This window comes from Phyllobates terribilis, unplaced genomic scaffold, assembly GCF_046119375.1.
Source record: "Phyllobates terribilis strain yellow unplaced genomic scaffold, ASM4611937v1 Scaffold_7__3_contigs__length_470593459, whole genome shotgun sequence".
NCBI classification, from domain to species: Eukaryota; Metazoa; Chordata; class Amphibia; order Anura; family Dendrobatidae; genus Phyllobates; species Phyllobates terribilis.
The window spans coordinates 237,490,900-237,508,017 of NW_027362767.1; the positions used below are offsets into that span (position 1 = coordinate 237,490,900).

Consider the following 17,118-nt stretch of genomic DNA (forward strand, 5'->3'; position numbering starts at 1 on the left):
GGTGCGGTGGACAAGGCAGAGCAGAGCGAAACCGCAGGTGCGGTGGACAAGGCAGAGCAGAGCGAAACCGCAGGTGCGGTGGACAAGGCAGAGCAGAGCGAAACCGCAGGTGCGGTGGACAAGGCAGAGCAGAGCGAAACCGCAGGTGCGGTGGACAAGGCAGAGCTGAGCGAAACCGCAGGTGCGGTGGACAAGGCAGAGCAGAGCGAAACCGCAGGTGCGGTGGACAAGGCAGAGCAGAGCGAAACCGCAGGTGCGGTGGACAAGGCAGAGCTGAGCGAAACCGCAGGTGCGGTGGACAAGGCAGAGCTGAGCAAAACCGCAGGTGCGGTGGACAAGGCAGAGCAGAGCGAAACCGCAGGTGCGGTGGACAAGGCAGAGCAGAGCGAAACCGCAGGTGTGGTGGACAAGGCAGAGCAGAGCGAAACCGCAGGTGCGGTGGACAAGGCAGAGCAGAGCGAAACAGCAGGTGCGGTGGACAAGGCAGAGCAGAGCGAAACCACAGGTGCGGTGGACAAGGCAGAGCAGAGCGGAACCGCCGGAGCGGTGGGTAAGGCAGAGCAGAGAGAAGCCGCCGGAGTGGAGGGCAAGTCAGAGCAGAGAGAAACCGCTGGCGCGGTGAGCAAGCAGAGCCGAACAGGGCTGAAGGTGCAGGCAGAGAGGACAGGACTCGGTTCACATGAAACAGACTGGAAAATACAGGAAGATGGCTAGAACACAGGAGGTAGATACGGAGGAAGGGAAAAGGGACAAGCAGAACCAGATACACACAGGGTACTTACAATGAAGTAGCGAGTGGACACAAAACTCACAAACAGAAGTACAGAGACATCGAGTTGGAGTTAGGTGCAGGTTTAGACACTGCAGGAAAAGGGAAGGTACGGACATAGAGACAAACAGGTAACAGGCTAGGATACAGTTCAGACAGGAACTGATTCTGCAACGAGATACAAGAACGAGCCTGGGTATACAGCCCCCAGAGTGGCAGAAACAGACTAGAAGTCACAGGTAACAGGTCTGGGTATACAGCCCCCAGAGTGGCGGAAACAGACTAGAAGTCAGAGATAACAGGCCCGGGTATGCGGCCCCCAGGGTGGCAGAAACAGACTAGAAGTCAGAGATAACAGGCCTGGGTATGCAGCCTCCAGGGTGGCAGAAACTGACAAGATACAGGACAAGACTTGGCAACTCAGAGGCAAGGAGCACACTGATAGTTAGTGTTGCTCAGCCACCTCCTTCTGGGTGGAGGGGGTTTAAATATCCAGTGACTCACAGCAATAGGCTGGGGACGCATTAGGAGTGCGCCCACAGCAGCTATAAGAATCAGGAAGTAACCGGGCCGCCGCCCTAAGCAATCAGACAAGAGACATGCACACAGCATGAACTGGAGCAAGGTTTGCAGGCTGGACTGACAGGTAAGATTGCGGTCTTGCATAGTGGGAGGTGGTGCACTATGCAAGCACGCCGCCAGGGATGTTACAGCAACACTGATTGACAATCAATTTCACATGCTTTAGAGCAAATGGAATAGACAATAGATGGAAATTATTGGCAATTATCAAGACACCCTCAATAAAGGAGTGGTTCTGCAGGTGGGGACCACAGACCACATCTCAGTACCAATGCTTTCTGGCTGATGTTTTGGTCACTTTTGAATGTTGCTTGTGCTTTCACACTCGTGGTAGCATGAGACGGACTCTACAACCCACAGAAGTTGCTCAGGTAGTGCAGCTCATCCAGGGTGGCACATTAATGCGAGCTGTGGCAAAAAGGTTTGCTATGTCTGTCAGCGTAGTGTCCAGAGGCTGGAGGCGCTACCAGGAGACAGGCCAGTACACTAGGAGACGTGGAGGGGGCCATAGGAGGGCAACAACCCAGCAGCAGGACAGCTGCCTCCGCCTTTGTGCAAGGAGGAACAGGAGGAGCACTGCCAGAGGCCTGCAAAATGACCTCCAGCAGGCCACAAATGTGCATGTGTCTGCACAAATGGTTAGAAATCGACGCAATGAGGGTGGCATGAGGGCCCAACGTCCACAGATGGGGGTTGTGCTCACAGCCCAACACCGTGCAGGACGCTTGGCATTTGCCACAGAACACCAGGATTGGCAAAATTGCCACTGGCGCCCTGTGCTCTTCACAGATGAAAGCAGGTTCACACTGAGCACATGTGACAGACGTGACAGAGTCTGGAGACGCCGTGGAGAGCGATCTGCTGCCTACAACATCCTTCAGTATGACCGATTTGGCAGTGGGTCAGTAATAGTGTGGGGTGGCATTTCTCTGGAGGGCCGCTCAGCCCTCCATGTTCTCGCCAGAGGTAGCCTGACTGCCATTAGGTACCGAGATGAGATCCTCAGACCCCTTGTGAGACCATATGCTAGTGCGGTTGGCCCTGAGTTCCTCCTAATGCAGGACAATGCCAGACCTCATGTGGCTGGAGTGTGTCAGCAGTTCCTGCAAGATGAAGGCATTGAAGCTATGGACTGGCTCACCTGTTCCCCAGACCTGAATCCGATTGAGCACATCTGGGACATCATGTCTCGCTCCATCCACCAACGTAACGTTGCACCACAGACTGTCCAGAAGTTGGCGGATGCTTTAGTCCAGGTCTGGGAGGAGATCCCACAGGAGACCATCCGCAGCCTCATCAGGAGCATGCCCAGGCTTTGTAGGGAGGTCATACAGGCACATGGAGGCCACACACAATACTGAGCCTTATTTTGACTTGTTTTAAGGACATTACATCAAAGTTGGATCAGCCTGTAGTGTGTTTTTCCACTTTAATTGTGGGGGTGACTCCAAATCCAGGCCTCCATTGGTTAATAAATTTGATTTCCATTGATGATTTTTGTGTAATTTTGTTGTCAGCACATTCAACTTTGTACAGAACAAAGTATTCAATGAGAATATTTCATTCATTCAGATCTAGGATGTGTTGAGTGTTCCCTTTATTTTTTTGAGCAGTGTATATATATACAGTTAGGTCCATCTATATTTGGACAGAGACAACATTTTTCTAATTTTGGCTCCAGACATTACCACAATGAATTTTAAACAAAACAATTCAGATGCAGTTGAAGTTCAGACTTTCAGCTTTCATTTGAGGGTATCCACATTAAAATTGGGTGAAGGGTTTAGAAGTTTCGGCTCCTTAACATGTGCCTAACTGTATGTATATGTGCACAACCCCCCCTGGCTGATATATATATATATATATATATATATATGCGCAACCCCCCCCCTATCCTGGCTGGTATATATATATATATATATATATATATATATATATATGCATCCCTCTCCCCCATCACGTCTCACATATATATATATATATAATAAAAAAGTTTCTACTCCCCTACCCTCAGCTCCCTCACAGTGCTGCGTCCTGCTCTGATGCCCACAGCTGACATGAGTGTAAGCAGCCCGTGACGTCACTGCCATGCGCCTCCACACACTGAAGTCAGCTGCCAGAATAGTCACTGCTCCCCGAGCCCCAGACTATGGGTGTGGGGAGCAGTGAATATTCATTTTCTTTATTTGCTGTCACCCCTGATTGCAGCAGCTGCAGGAAGCCCACTGCTATAGGAAATGAATATTCTCTGCTGTCCACTCCAGTCCCGCCCACCGCAGGCTTCAGTGCAGAGGTGGGCGGGATTATGGGTGTGGGGAGCAGTGAATATTCATTTTCTTTGATAGCGGCAGACATTACAACCAGACTATTTTATAGTCCTCAAAATACAGGATCTTTTTTTTTTTGCTATCAAAGTGCGCCCCCTTCAGGGTAAGCAGGAGGTAGCGCCCTAGACTGGTGCCTACCCTGCCTACCCCTAGTCCCGGCCCTGACCGTGTCACTCTCCCCTGTGTGCGCAGCCTTGCTCTCTCCTGTGTGCAGCGCCGCGCACGCCCGGTTGCCATGGTTACACACAATCACTGAGCGCCTCTAGTTTGTACAGCGCTGCTCTTGGCAACCTGAGCGGAGCAGAGAGCGGCGGCGGCCGGAGCCAGAGCGCCGGGTACATCCTCCGTGTCCCCGCACTGTATGTACTGTGTGTCCTCTCCGTTCTTCTCCGTATCCTCCGCTTTCGCCTCTTTCCTCCAGTCTCCTTGTCTCTCTCCCCTTCAGCCCTCATTATCCCGCCGCCTCACGTCTTACTCTGAGCTCCTTCCCTTCTGTGTCCCCCGCCATCTGCTCTCCCTGCCCCCATCTTCTTACTTTCTGTGCCGTCCTGTGATGTAGGAGCCGGTGTGTACAGCGCTGCCGCTACTTCTGACGAGCTCCGAACTGACTGGGACTCTTATATAAGTACAGGCAGGCGGCAGTTGTCAATAGCAACGTAGTAACCAATCAGATTCCAGCTTTTATTGTCCCTGTGCAGGTTATAAAATGAAAGGCGAGCTCTGATTGGTTGCTAAGAACAACTGCTTCACTGCACTAGAAATCATATAGGAAAAGCTGCAATATATATTAATATTATTATTGTAAAGGACTTTAGCTGAAATCTGATTGGTTGCTATGGGCAACTCTTCAGATAAGTAGTCGCCGAGCTCGACCACCGCTTCCTTCCCAGAGAGGGTCACTGGGGCACTTTAAGGGGATCTCCTGTGACTACAAGTTACCACCTATCCACAATTTATGGCTCGGTGGGGACCGGCCCCTATCAATCTACGATGTCGCTACAGAGACCAATCATGTCAGCAGTTTGTAGTCACGGCCGGCCTGATTTTCAATATGGCCTTAATCTCATTTTGCCTTTTTCAGAAATTGGAATTTTAATTCTTTCTTTATTATAAATTGTTCCAAGAAAATGTTCCTAATCTTGTAAAATCCCAATCACTGCAGGATGGTGAGATGGCCCACAAAATCATCACCATGCTGCCGCCGATTGTGTCCTTTGCATTGCAGAGGTGAACGGGGTTTTTGTAGATTTTCGCTGTGGATTCTGCACAAACTATGCAATTATTCAATGCCCCTAATCACCGGCGGACACAGGCAGAAAAGGGCCCCTGTGCAAGAACTATATATGGGTCCTTTGCAGCCCAAGAACTCCTAAAAATGCAAAATTGCACCTGCTTTGGAGGTAGAAATGGACCCCCTTACCTCTTGGCCCCTGTGTGGCCGCCCAGGTTGCACCAATGATATGTCTACCCATGCCCCTATTCCTAGGGAGCCCTAAACAGAGAAGCCCCAGCAGTAAGACCACCTAGTATTATTTAGAGGAGTATGGAAGTAATATGTAGCAAATCAGCGCCCACTTTGTGCCCCCTCTCCACCCGTCAGCACCCGCACCACCCGCCTACACAGAATGATGGGGGTGGAGGCATCATGGGGAGTGCATTATATTCTATGGATGACCATGACGAGTACATTATATTCTATGGAGGACCATGGGCAGTGCGTTATACTATATGGAGAATTATGGAGGGAGCATTATACTATATTTAAGGCTATGTGGGGCCATTATAATATTTGGAGGGCTATGTGGGGGGCCATTATACTGTATGCAAGCAATTATACAGTGTGAAGGTTTATGTGGGGGGGCCATCATACTGTGTGGAGGTCATTATACTGTTTGCAGGGCTAGACCGGGCCATTATACTGTATGTAGGCCCATTATACTTCATGAAGAGCTGTGTGGGGGTCACAGTTGGGGGATCATACTGTGTTGGGGTCACCATACTTTGCCTTGGGAGTTGAGGTGGGGTATAGTAGGGTCATTATATTGTGTATTTGGAGGCTAATGCGGAGGAATTCACCATGGGGTTATTATACTGTGTTTGGGGGGCACTTTTGTTGGCATCATACTTCATGGGGGCAATGAAAGAGGAATCTAGGACTTCAGCAGGAGGAAAATTACTATGTAAAGGCTGGAAAGTTGTGAGATCTGATCTTCTGTGACCCCGACAATTAGTACATTTTTTTTGGGGGGGGGGTTACAACTTATGCTTTGGGGCCCCATATGTCGCTATTATGTGGACTGAATATAGAAATATTGCCTATGCAAAGTGCAATGGCATTTTTTAACATTAGGAGCCCTTAGGAGTGCACCAGTGAATATGCCCCACTAATTCTTCCGTCAGTTTGCTACAAACCTTATTCAGACATTTTTTTGTTTGTTTTTTATTTCTGACTAATTGGCCAATACAAACTCTTTAATAGCAAGATGGCGTGTTCCCACATAACATAAATGCTGCTTTTTTATGCAAAGTATGCAAGAGAAAACCGCTCCATTAATTGATTGTGTTGCTTTTTACCTTTTTTTTTGCAGCAGAAATGCCACGATCACGCGATTTGACATGTCCTTTTTTTCAGGCTCCACATAGAAGTGTAAAGTTACGTTAATATGTGCATTCTGCGTTAATTGTGGCAACAAGAAGATGCATTGTTTTGCCACAATTGTCCAAATTCACAGCAAAAAAATGATTTGCTTTTATTGAGATTGCAGCAAAGAAGCGTAAATGCAGCAGCATTGTGTGAACGTAGCCCATGGGGAAAAAAAGTCACCCAATAAAAAAGGGTATGAGTCTTTATGAAGTCACGTCCATTTTGCCTGAATTGTTAATGTAGTTGAATTTTCACACAAAAAAATGCAGCATTTACACTAATGTGTGAATAAAGGCTAAGGCAGCAAAATAGATATAATAGTATGTTACTGCTCAGCCATTCAGGAGTCTTGGAAAGCTGGATAACAATCCCGTGGTCAGTGAAGTTGGCATCATCAGTACCATTTATATTTTCCAAAAGGCTGAATTGCATCCTGGCGGGTTATAGGCGCACAATGAACGTATAGTTGGTCGTTTTATTTAAGTTTAATTACATTGTATTAACTTTTTTATTTTATTAGGAAATTAATTTTTTTGTTAGCAGCTTGGACAAATACAAGGAGCTGCTATTGTGCGAGGGGTGGCACATTGAATGCTGGAGCTTGTGCAGCCATCAGATTGCTATAACTGGGCATGTGGTTTAATAGGTCACTGGCATCTAAGTGGAATTGATATACTAATGCCTCTATTGTGCGTCTGACCCATATGGCACGGTTGCACGGGGACTGGCACAAGCAAATCATATTGAACCGGATAATTGGACACACGGCGGCAGCTGCTAGTTCATTTATGAAATATTGCAATGTAGTAAAGTAATTCAGGAGCAATTGAACCGCCATGGGACTTATTTACATATCTGCGTCCATTTTGCATGGGAAAAAAAAAAACAAGAACTTTGTCCGTATACATAAGAAGGGCGGCAGATCCTGCCGAAATTGGTGGGTTTGGCCAACTTATCTAACGTAAATGAGGGCCTTAGAGGGAATCTGTCAGTAGGTTTTTGCTATGTAATCTGGGAGCTGCATGATGCAGGGGCAGAGACCCTGATTCCAGCAATGTATCACTTACTAGTCTGTGTTAATATTTCAATAAAATCAGTTTTATCAGCATGAGATTATCACTACAGGATTAGGTGATTCGTGCTTCCTAGTCCAACCCCGCCCCCACCACTGATTGGCAGTCAATGTACAGGATATACAGAAAGCTGCCAGTCAGTGGTGGGGGCGGGGTTATACAGGGCTCAGCATTCTAGATCTGCAGCAGAGAAAACAGGGATTGTATCAAAGTAGGAGCAAGCAGCCCAGTAAGTGACACATCGCTGGAATCAGGGTTTCAGTCCCTACATCATGCTGCAATGATAACAGAGGATCCCCTGAAATTAATTTAAGTATGAATAGGGGCTTTGTATAATTAGTAGCATCAGGGGGTCACTGACCAATGTCTCAGAGACCTTGGGTCCTAAATCTGAAATATTACCGCCTATTGTGTACACACTACATGTTCTCAGTTATTATTGTCCTGGCCCTTTAAATCTCAAACAGTTTTAACCCTTACTATAAAGTATATATTAAGCAAAGTATCTACAAAGTAAACTTGGATTTACAAGACTTTTATTTTCCTTTTTAAGAAATATTATTATTTATTATTGTAGCGCCATTTATTCCATGGAGAAGAATGGAAGAAAACATGTCAGTATGATTAAGTAATTCCAACTGCAGGAAACCCGGAGCCCACGTAAAGTGGCTGTAACAATACTGCTGAAGAGTTGGCAGTAATCTGATGGTTATTAAATGGGAGGGCATATGTGTCAAAAAAAAAAAGGCAAACTCTCAAGCCTGCACATAACCGAACACGTCTCAGGATGTGGATTTTGTAATTGCAATCTGCGCAGGTCAGCCATAAGGTTTGTGGGTATAGTCGTCTTACATCACTTGTGGAGGGGAAGTGAAGGGGGGAAGCTGGGGATGTGGTAAGGAGGGGGGAGGGATGCTAAGAAGAGGCTTTTTATTTCGGTCAGCTGACTTAGCCGGGAGAATCAACAGAAATGGCTGTAAGCTGGACGGAGCGCCGGGAAAACACGCAGAGGTATGTCAGATGGAATACAAAAAATTGGATAGAGAGGAAGAAAGAAAACGAGAGTTACAAATGATCTGATGTAAGAAAAAACTTTGGAAAGGAAGTTTGTGCAATTCAGGCAAGTGCATGAAAAAAAAGCAGAAGGGAGCAGAGAGGTAAAAAAAAAAAAGGCGAGAACTGTAAAATAAAGCGATCTTACAGGAAAAACGGAGAGGAAGAAGCAGACAGGAAGATTAGAAATAGTGAAGGCGATAAACAGGAAGACAAAAAAGAAAAGGGGAGGTTGCACTTCTGTGAAAAGTGCCCTCATTTTGGCAAAGTTACTTATCGCAGTCCGACTAGCTTATGGTGTTGTAAATCATTGTGTTCCAGCAGGTGATATGACATTGGGGGAGACCGTGGGGGTCTCGTGTCACTCTCACTGACCATGGACAGTCATAATCGACAGCTTCCGAGTGAGAGCAGCGATGATGAAGAGAACAATTTTGCACGGTACATGGACGAGAATGGGGTCATCGGAATGGATGAAGAAGGGCTCTTGGAGGTGGACAGTCAAAGCGATCTAGAGCTGGAAGATGATGAGGAGCAGGTGCTGGCTTTTGATGAAGAATGGATGGAGGAACTGTACAAAGAGGGTGTACTCAGCCCAGGAACGCCTTCAGGAGACGACAGATCTGGTGTGCACAGCTGGCAAGAAGGCTTCAGGTTATCTGGGGTGGCTGACGAAAGACCTCAAACAGAAAGTTTGGGGAACAGCGATGGTTTTATTAGTCACGATGCAGGTAAGTAAATATTAAGGTAAATGCCCCAGATTTTCTAGACTATGGCAGCTTCCATGGGCCGGTGCATCTTTTAGAGAAGCATTTCTACATCGTCAGTCTATTTCCTAAGCAGATATGGCCAGATGTCACAAGGGTTGACAAACTGTTAAAAGTTCTCATAAACGCTGCAATATTGGGAAATTAATAAATATAGAATGTGTGGGTGCAAATGACTTAACACGCTTGATACTGTAATTATACTTGAGATTGAGAAGATCATTATCAAACTTGCAGAAAAGTGAACTATGGCAGCTATTTTTCCAGCTTTTATTTTATGCAAATTATTTCTCCTCTTTGGAGTAGAGCTAATTTGCATACCCTTTTCCCAGTTTAGCATCATACACCAACCGGATCTACTCAATGAGAACCTGCACTTTCCCAAGCTCTATATTAGTTATTGCCTTCTGAACTGAAAAGTACTGTCCGTTATCAAATTTCTTGTGGCCAAGTATTGGTTCCACCTAAAACAGGAATAGATTATTAATGGCCTCCTTAACAAAAGGTCTGATTTATTGTTTATTTCTTATTCTTTTAGGAAATCACAGCTCATTGGGAGACCCCAGTAAATCAATTACATTGCCTTCTGCATTAGATCGTCATGCCCCCAGCAGAGACCAACAACTGGATATGACAGAAGATGAGGTGGATCTACGAAGTTCCCCGGGAGCGTGGGATAGGGATGAAGATGATAGTTGGAACCAAACACAGTCAGAGATTCTTGATGGAAGTCCTGTACATAGAAGGTATGAAGGATATGGCCAAACATCAAGAGAAGAGCCCGAGAAAGAAGTAGAATTTTCCAAAAATTCAGCCAATCAAGAAGATCAAGATGCCACTGAATCCCTATCTCCATCATTTCCTCCCATCCCTAGCCCTTGGGACACAAAACTCATGAGTCGTTTTGGTCGGTTAAGCATTGTCCCTCGGATCGAAGATGAAACTCTCCCTGAATCCTCATGTACAGAAAGTGCGGAAAACCCAGAAGTCATCCCTAGTCAAAACCCTACAAACATCTCCAACCTTACCAGGGACTCTAAACAGGTCACGACTCTACGATCTAAGCCCGTTTTAGCGCCTACCAGGACACATCATGGAGAGTCTCCGACAGTGAAGAAAAGCAAACTTTTGACCACACCTTTGTATGGCAGAGGACAGCTGAACTATCCTTTGCCTGATTTTTCCAAAGTTGGACCCAAAGTCCGATTTCCAAAGGATCAAGAGGGTTATCGTCCTCCTCAGCCACGCAGACCAGAAATTCAAAGACAAGGAGCTCCTGTTATCTTCAAGTCTCCAGCAGAGATAGTGAGGGAAGTTCTGCTTAGCAGCACCGAAAAGCCGATTCAAGAGCCAGTTGTATCACCAGCGGTACCACCAGAATTCAAGACCCCACAAGAAGCTACTGAGCTGGTTCATCAGCTGCAGGTCTGTAGTAAAGCGATGCTACAAGTTCGGTTCTTGCATATTTAAAACCTTACTACAACCTTCATTTTAGGTGTTCCAAAGCATTATGATTTTTTTTTTTTGCATATGACTTACAGTTTCCGAAATCCATTCCTTTTTGCTGTGCAAAAAAACGCAGCGTTTTACAATTCCAGCTAAGTTTTCTGCACAGCAAGAAAATACACAGTGCTAAAAACTCACCAAAATCTCATTGTGGGAACTTAACCTAACAGAAAAAAAAAAAGTTTAGTATGTGAGAGCTGAACTTTGGTTGCAAGGCCAATTTTTCTGTTACACCACTTTGATAAATGAGGCCCACCTTTCACTATATCTTAAGACAGTAATTTATTATTATTAACTTATTTTTTTATTTTATTTTATAATTTATTATTTTTTTAGATTAGATTATTTAGAAAGATACATTTTGAAAATTGTCATGATGTAATATTTCTATGTTCTCACACTTGTATTGTTTCTTTTATCTAATTATCTTTTACTTTTAATACATAATCACCTTCCCATGTCTCTTACTTCTTTAAAGGAGGATTACCACAAGCTGCTCACTAAGTATGCCGAAGCTGAAAATACCATTGACCGTCTCAGACTTGGTGCTAAAGTAAGAAACGTGGCACATTTTCGTAAATGATTTATGCCCAACACTATGGGAAATGTATTTATAGGGTTTTAGGCATTGGCACTACTGCATTCTGCATGTAGAGCGACAGAAAAAGGCTATCTGGGGACTTTTTTTTCAGTAAATGTGGTCACTTAGTAATGTAAGCAGAATAATCTTGATCCGTATGCCAAACCCCTGTTCTTCACTCCCTCTCCGGCCGCCTGATTGCTGGAATTCAGCCTCAGCCTCAGGTTAGTCCCAAGGGCCACTGGGGGGCCAGTTCTATCCATGTTTTAATTTGCGACATCCGCCGTACGTGTAGGACAGATGTAGGCACTGCATGTATGGAGCGGGCTCAAGAGGTGATCCTGCTCCATAAAGTGAGTGCGGCTGTGTTATATAGCTGGCACCTTAGACCTATCTCCGATTGCAGTTATGACAGCAGCATTTAAAAGGTTAGAATTGGGGGGAAAGTGGCCCTTCCAACCCCCATAGACCACCCCTATAATTGCGGAGTGTTGGGGATACAGCTGGGGTCCTACTGAGGACCCCCTTGGCAGCCAAATTTGTCCACCTATGAAGTACAGCCTGCGGCTAGGCTTCATAGGAGATCGGTAATATTACAATATGCCACAATATTACAGTACGGCACTGTATTGTGCAAGCAATCTAGTGATCCCTTCTTCAAATATCCCTGAGGGAAGTAAACAATGTGTGTGTGTGTATATATATATATATATATATATATATATATATATATATATATATATATATACTTATATATTTAAAACAAGTAAAAAATATATAAAAGTTCATATCGCCCTTCCCCGCCTTATCCCAGAACGTAAATAAAATCGAAAAAAATAAAATATTCGGTATCGCCACTCATATAACAATCTACCACATGTGTGTACGATAAAATAAAATCTTATAATATTTATCCCATACGGTGAATACCAAAATGAAAAATGAATTGAAGCAACAGAATTTCTTGGGTTTTGTTGGTCACTTTATCGCCCGATAAATTGAATGAAAAAGAGTCAGAAAGTTGTACTAACCCCAAAATGGTATTGAGAAAATCTAGGGCTTGTAGAGCAAAAAAAAAACTATGCAACGCTATCACCTGATATATAAAAAATTATAGCTCTTGGTGAGGGGGAAAAATCAAAAGCGAAGAGGGGTCCACTAGAACTTTGTTGCCTGGAATTGGCCCTATCACCCCGGTGTTGGCCTTGGTGGCCCTCACATAAAATCAGCTCTTTAGACTGTTGCCCAGTTATCCATTTCCTAAAAACATCCCCGAGTCTATGATAAAACAGTTTACATCTCCTGAAATAATGGAAAGTCATCGTCCACATAAAGTCCATGTACTTGTAGTCTATTCTGCACCTATAGATTAACCGATTGTTTTTTTTAGGTGCATCTCTACTCGGACCCTCCACAACCAACTCACGGCATTCATATGGGGACAGTGAACCAGGGCACAAAAGTTATGGAGTTTTCCATACCTCATCCTCAGGCAGCAACGTTCAGCTCAGTAGACGATTATCATGGGGCAACTGAGGCAGATACAGGTAAAAACTATGATTTTTTTTTTAATACAATGACTGAATTACCTTCTTTACAGGATTAGATCCCTTTAAAATTTGTTCAGCCAAAGTCAGGAGTAAATCATAAAAAAGATTTTTATGTTGTCCTTATCCTTAGAATCACTTCTGGCTTTGGTTCAAAAAAACGAAATCTAAAACTACAGTTTTCAAATAAACATCATATGTGAAAACCACCCTTAAAGTGGATTTCTTAGACCTGATGAAATTGGTGTATTGACTGGGAGAATTCATGTAAGAATGGCTGTATAATCTTTCCTGAAAGTGTAAACTAAATACCCACCCTCCTAGCCTGATTGACAGCTCCTCAATGTCCTTCCTCCCTGCTGCCGAGATTGCACACTGCTCAAAACAAACTGCAGCTGTCAGTCAGGCGAAGTGGACAGAGATTGAATACACTTGGATTCATTCATATTTGTTTGTTTTTTTTAACCTTGAAAAAGGCACTGAAACGCGTTGGTTGAGTAAAAACCCCTAAGGGGTTGTCCGGTCAAAACCGATAAGTCTGCAGTCACATTCATTTTGTATCCACTCCTGATTTGGACATAAATTGTATCGAGAATTGCCATAAAAACTGTGTGTGGTTCCAGCCTTACAAATATTAAATTATGCCAAGGCATACTTGCTAACTCTCCTGAAACTTCTGGGAGGATCCTGAAAAAAGGGAAGACCTGTCAGCGTCCTGGAATAATTGGCAAGTCTCCCTGGTGAGTGTCCTGGTGCCCACTAGCACATTCAGAGAAACAGGTAAATGGCTGTATGGCCTCTGATAGGCTATGGCTAAAAAATATAGCTGTTAAGTATGTGCCAAATTATGCTTGGGCAAGTCACAAGCAGAGCGGAAGTGTCACTTGTTTTGTACATTTAGCCACCTCTCTCACATCTCCAAACCTCTACAAACTTTTTGCTCAACTTCCTTTTCCTGATTAAACATATTTAGTCACAGCTGCAGCTCAAAGTCTTTCTGCAGTCAGAGCATATCACCATTACAATATGTAGGTCACTGTGTATCTAGAGCTCTTAGGGCACAGAATCTGTCTTATCGATATGTGTTGTTTTCCAGTGTAGTCAAATATGTGACCAACCTATAAGATCGGATAATGATTGCTGTATGTCAAGATCAGTTATGATATGCTGCAGATTATTACTTGTGTGTGGGGACCTCATACTGTACGATTGGCTGGGGGGACATAATACTTGTGTGTGGGGACATCATACTGTGTGAGGGGCTGTAGGGGGCATCATACTGTGTGTGGAGGCTGTGAGGGCTTTGTACTGTGTGTGATGGGCTGTGGCGGCACCATATTGTTTGTGGGGGGCTGTGTGGAAATGTGAGGCTGTGGGGATCTCATACTGTGTGTGGGAGGCTATGCAAACATCATACTGTATGTGTGGGGGCATCATACGGTGTGTGGAGGGCTATACTGATATCATACTGTGTGTCGGGGGCTGTGGCGGCATCATACTGTGTGTGAGGGGCTGTGGGACATTATACTGTGTGTGGGAGGCTATGCGAACATCATACTGTGTGTGTGGGGGCATCATACGGTGTGTGGATGGCTATACTGGTATCATACTGTGGGGGGGGGGCTGTGGCGGCATCATACTGTGTGTGAGGGACTGTGGGGCATTATACTGTGTGTGGGGGCTGTGAGATCATCATACTGTGTGTGGGGGGCTGTGGGGCATTATACTGTGTGTGGGGGCTGTGAGATCATCATACTGTGTGTGGGGGGCTGTGGGGCATTATACTGTGTGTGGGGGCTGTGAGATCATCATACTGTGTGTGGGGGGCTGTGGCGGCGTCATACTGTATGTGAGGGACTGTGGGGCATCATACTGTGTGTGAGGGGCTGTGGGACATTATACTGTGTGTGGGAGGCTATGCGAACATCATACTGTGTGTGTGGGGGCATCATACGGTGTGTGGATGGCTATACTGGTATCATACTGTGGGGGGGGGCTGTGGCGGCATCATACTGTGTGTGATGGACTGTGGGGCATTATACTGTGTGTGGGGGCTGTGAGATCATCATACTGTGTGTGGGGGGCTGTGGGGCATTATACTGTGTGTGGGGGCTGTGAGATCATCATACTGTGTGTGGGGGGCTGTGGCGGCGTCATACTGTATGTGAGGGACTGTGGGGCATCATACTGTGTGTGGGGGCTGTGAGGTCATTATACTGTGTGTGGGGGGCTGTGGTGCAATCATACTGTGTAGCGGCTTGTGGGGCATCATACTGAGTGTGGGGATATCATACTGTGTGTGGTGTGGAGGTATCATACGATGTATGGAGGGCTGTAGGGTATCATACTGTGTGTGGGGCGGCTGTGGGGACATCATACCTTGTGTGAGATGCTGTGAGAACATCATAATGTGTGTGGGGGGGCTGTGGGGACATTATACTGTGTGGGGGGCTGTGCTGACATCATACTATGGGGTGACGGGGCTGTGGGGACATCATACTTTATGATGGGGCTGTAGATCAATGTACCTCTAGACTTATTTAAGGCTGAATAAACGGTAAGAATACATGTTACAATAAGCCATTTCCTAACATGTATTAACAGTAGCTGCTGCTCAGCATACTTTATTCTGCTCAATATTAAATAACAAAAATATAAAATAATAATAATAAGCAGAATTATGTTCGCTCGGTTGGTTCAGCCCTCCATAAAAGTCATGGTTTCTCATTTTGACCCTTTGGGAAAATTAATAGCCCACCCCTGCATTATAGTACACTGTGCAGGTGGCAGTGAGGGTCTGTCAAGCCTGAGGCACGAGACTATTCTGGTAAGCAGAACACTCAGATGAGGAGACAAGAGCTGGCCCATCACTGTCATCAGCTGTACTCCCTACGAGTACTCTGATACCAATGCAGCTGAAGGTAGAAAAGAAAACCGGGGAAAAGCCAGAGATTAGAAGTCACTTGCATGCTGTTTTTTTTTTACAGGAATGAAGACTGATTTCCAATAAAGTGCTAAGTGTCAAAACTGTCCATGCTGAACAAAAAAAGTATACATATACAGTACAAAGCAAAAGTTTGGACACACCTTCTCATTTAAAGATTTTTCTGTATTTTCTTGACTATGAAAATTGTACATTCACACTGAAGGCATCAAAACTATGAATTAAACACATGTGGAATTATATACTTAACAAAAAAGTGTGAAACAACTGAAAATATGTCTTATATTCTAGGTTCTTCAAAGTAGCCACCTTTTGCTTTGATGACTGCTTTGCACACTCTTGGCATTCTCTTGATGAGCTTCAAGAGGTAGTCACCGGAAATGGTCTTCCAACAATCTTGAAGGAGTTCCCAGAGCTGCTTAGCACTTGTTGGCCCTTTTGCCTTCACTCTGCGGTCCAGCTCACCCTTGATGAGCTTCAAGAGGTAGTCACCGGAAATGGTTTTCACTTCACAGGTGTGCCCTGTCAGGTTTAATAAGTGGGATTTCTTGCCTTATAAATGGGGTTGGGACCATCAGTTGTGTTGTGCAGAAGTCTGGTGGATACACAGCTGATAGTCCTACTGAATAGACTGTTAGAATTTGTATTATGGCAAGAAAAAAGCAGCTAAGTAAAGAAAAACGAGTGGCCATCATTACTTTAAGAAATGAAGGTCAGTCAGTCCGAAAAATTGGGAAAACTTTGCAAGTGTCCCCAAGTGCAGTTGCAAAAACCATCAAGCGCTACAAAGAAACTGGCTCACATGAGGACCGCCCCAGGAAAAGAAGACCAAGAGTCACCTCTGCTTCTGAGGATAAGTTTATCCGAGTCACCAGCCTCAGAAATCGCAGGTTAACGGCAGCTCAGATTAGAGACCAGGTCAATGCCACACAGAGTTCTAGCAGCAGACACATCTCTACAACAACTGTTAAGAGGAGACTTTGTGCAGCAGGCCTTCATGGTAAAATAGCTGCTAGGAAACCACTGCTAAGGACAGGCAACAAGCAGAAGAGACTTGTTTGGGCTAAAGAACACAAGGAATGAACATTAGACCAGTGGAAATCTGTGCTTTGGTCTGATGAGTCCAAATTTGAGATCTTTGGTTCCAACCACCGTGTCTTTGTGCGACGCAGAAAAGGTGAACGGATGGACTCTACATGCCTGGTTCCCACCGTGAAGCATGGAGGAGGAGGTGTGATGGTGTGGGGGTGCTTTGTTGGTGACACTGTTGGGGATTTCTTCAAAATTGAAGGCATACTGAACCAGCATGGCTACCACAGCATCTTG

General features: G+C 45.1%; 1 protein-coding gene across 6 annotated transcripts in view; it reads left to right on the forward strand.

Annotated features, from left to right (window-relative positions):
• Positions 1-3,882: 3,882 nt before the first annotated feature.
• Positions 3,883-17,118, forward strand: part of AKNA (AT-hook transcription factor) — a 48,758-nt gene continuing 35,522 nt past the window's right edge. Inside the window, exons 1-5 of one of the 6 annotated variants that reach the window (XM_073639875.1) lie at positions 3,883-4,013; positions 8,770-9,179; positions 9,754-10,640; positions 11,200-11,274; positions 12,692-12,848. In XM_073639875.1, the coding sequence (XP_073495976.1) occupies positions 8,825-9,179; positions 9,754-10,640; positions 11,200-11,274; positions 12,692-12,848 (1,474 nt within the window). In that variant the 5' untranslated portion in view covers positions 3,883-4,013; positions 8,770-8,824. Of the gene's footprint in view, positions 4,038-8,260; positions 8,407-8,769; positions 9,180-9,753; positions 10,641-11,199; positions 11,275-12,691; positions 12,849-17,118 lie in introns of those variants that run through there. The other 5 variants (XM_073639872.1, XM_073639873.1, XM_073639876.1 and 2 more) reach the window with 5 other exon arrangements.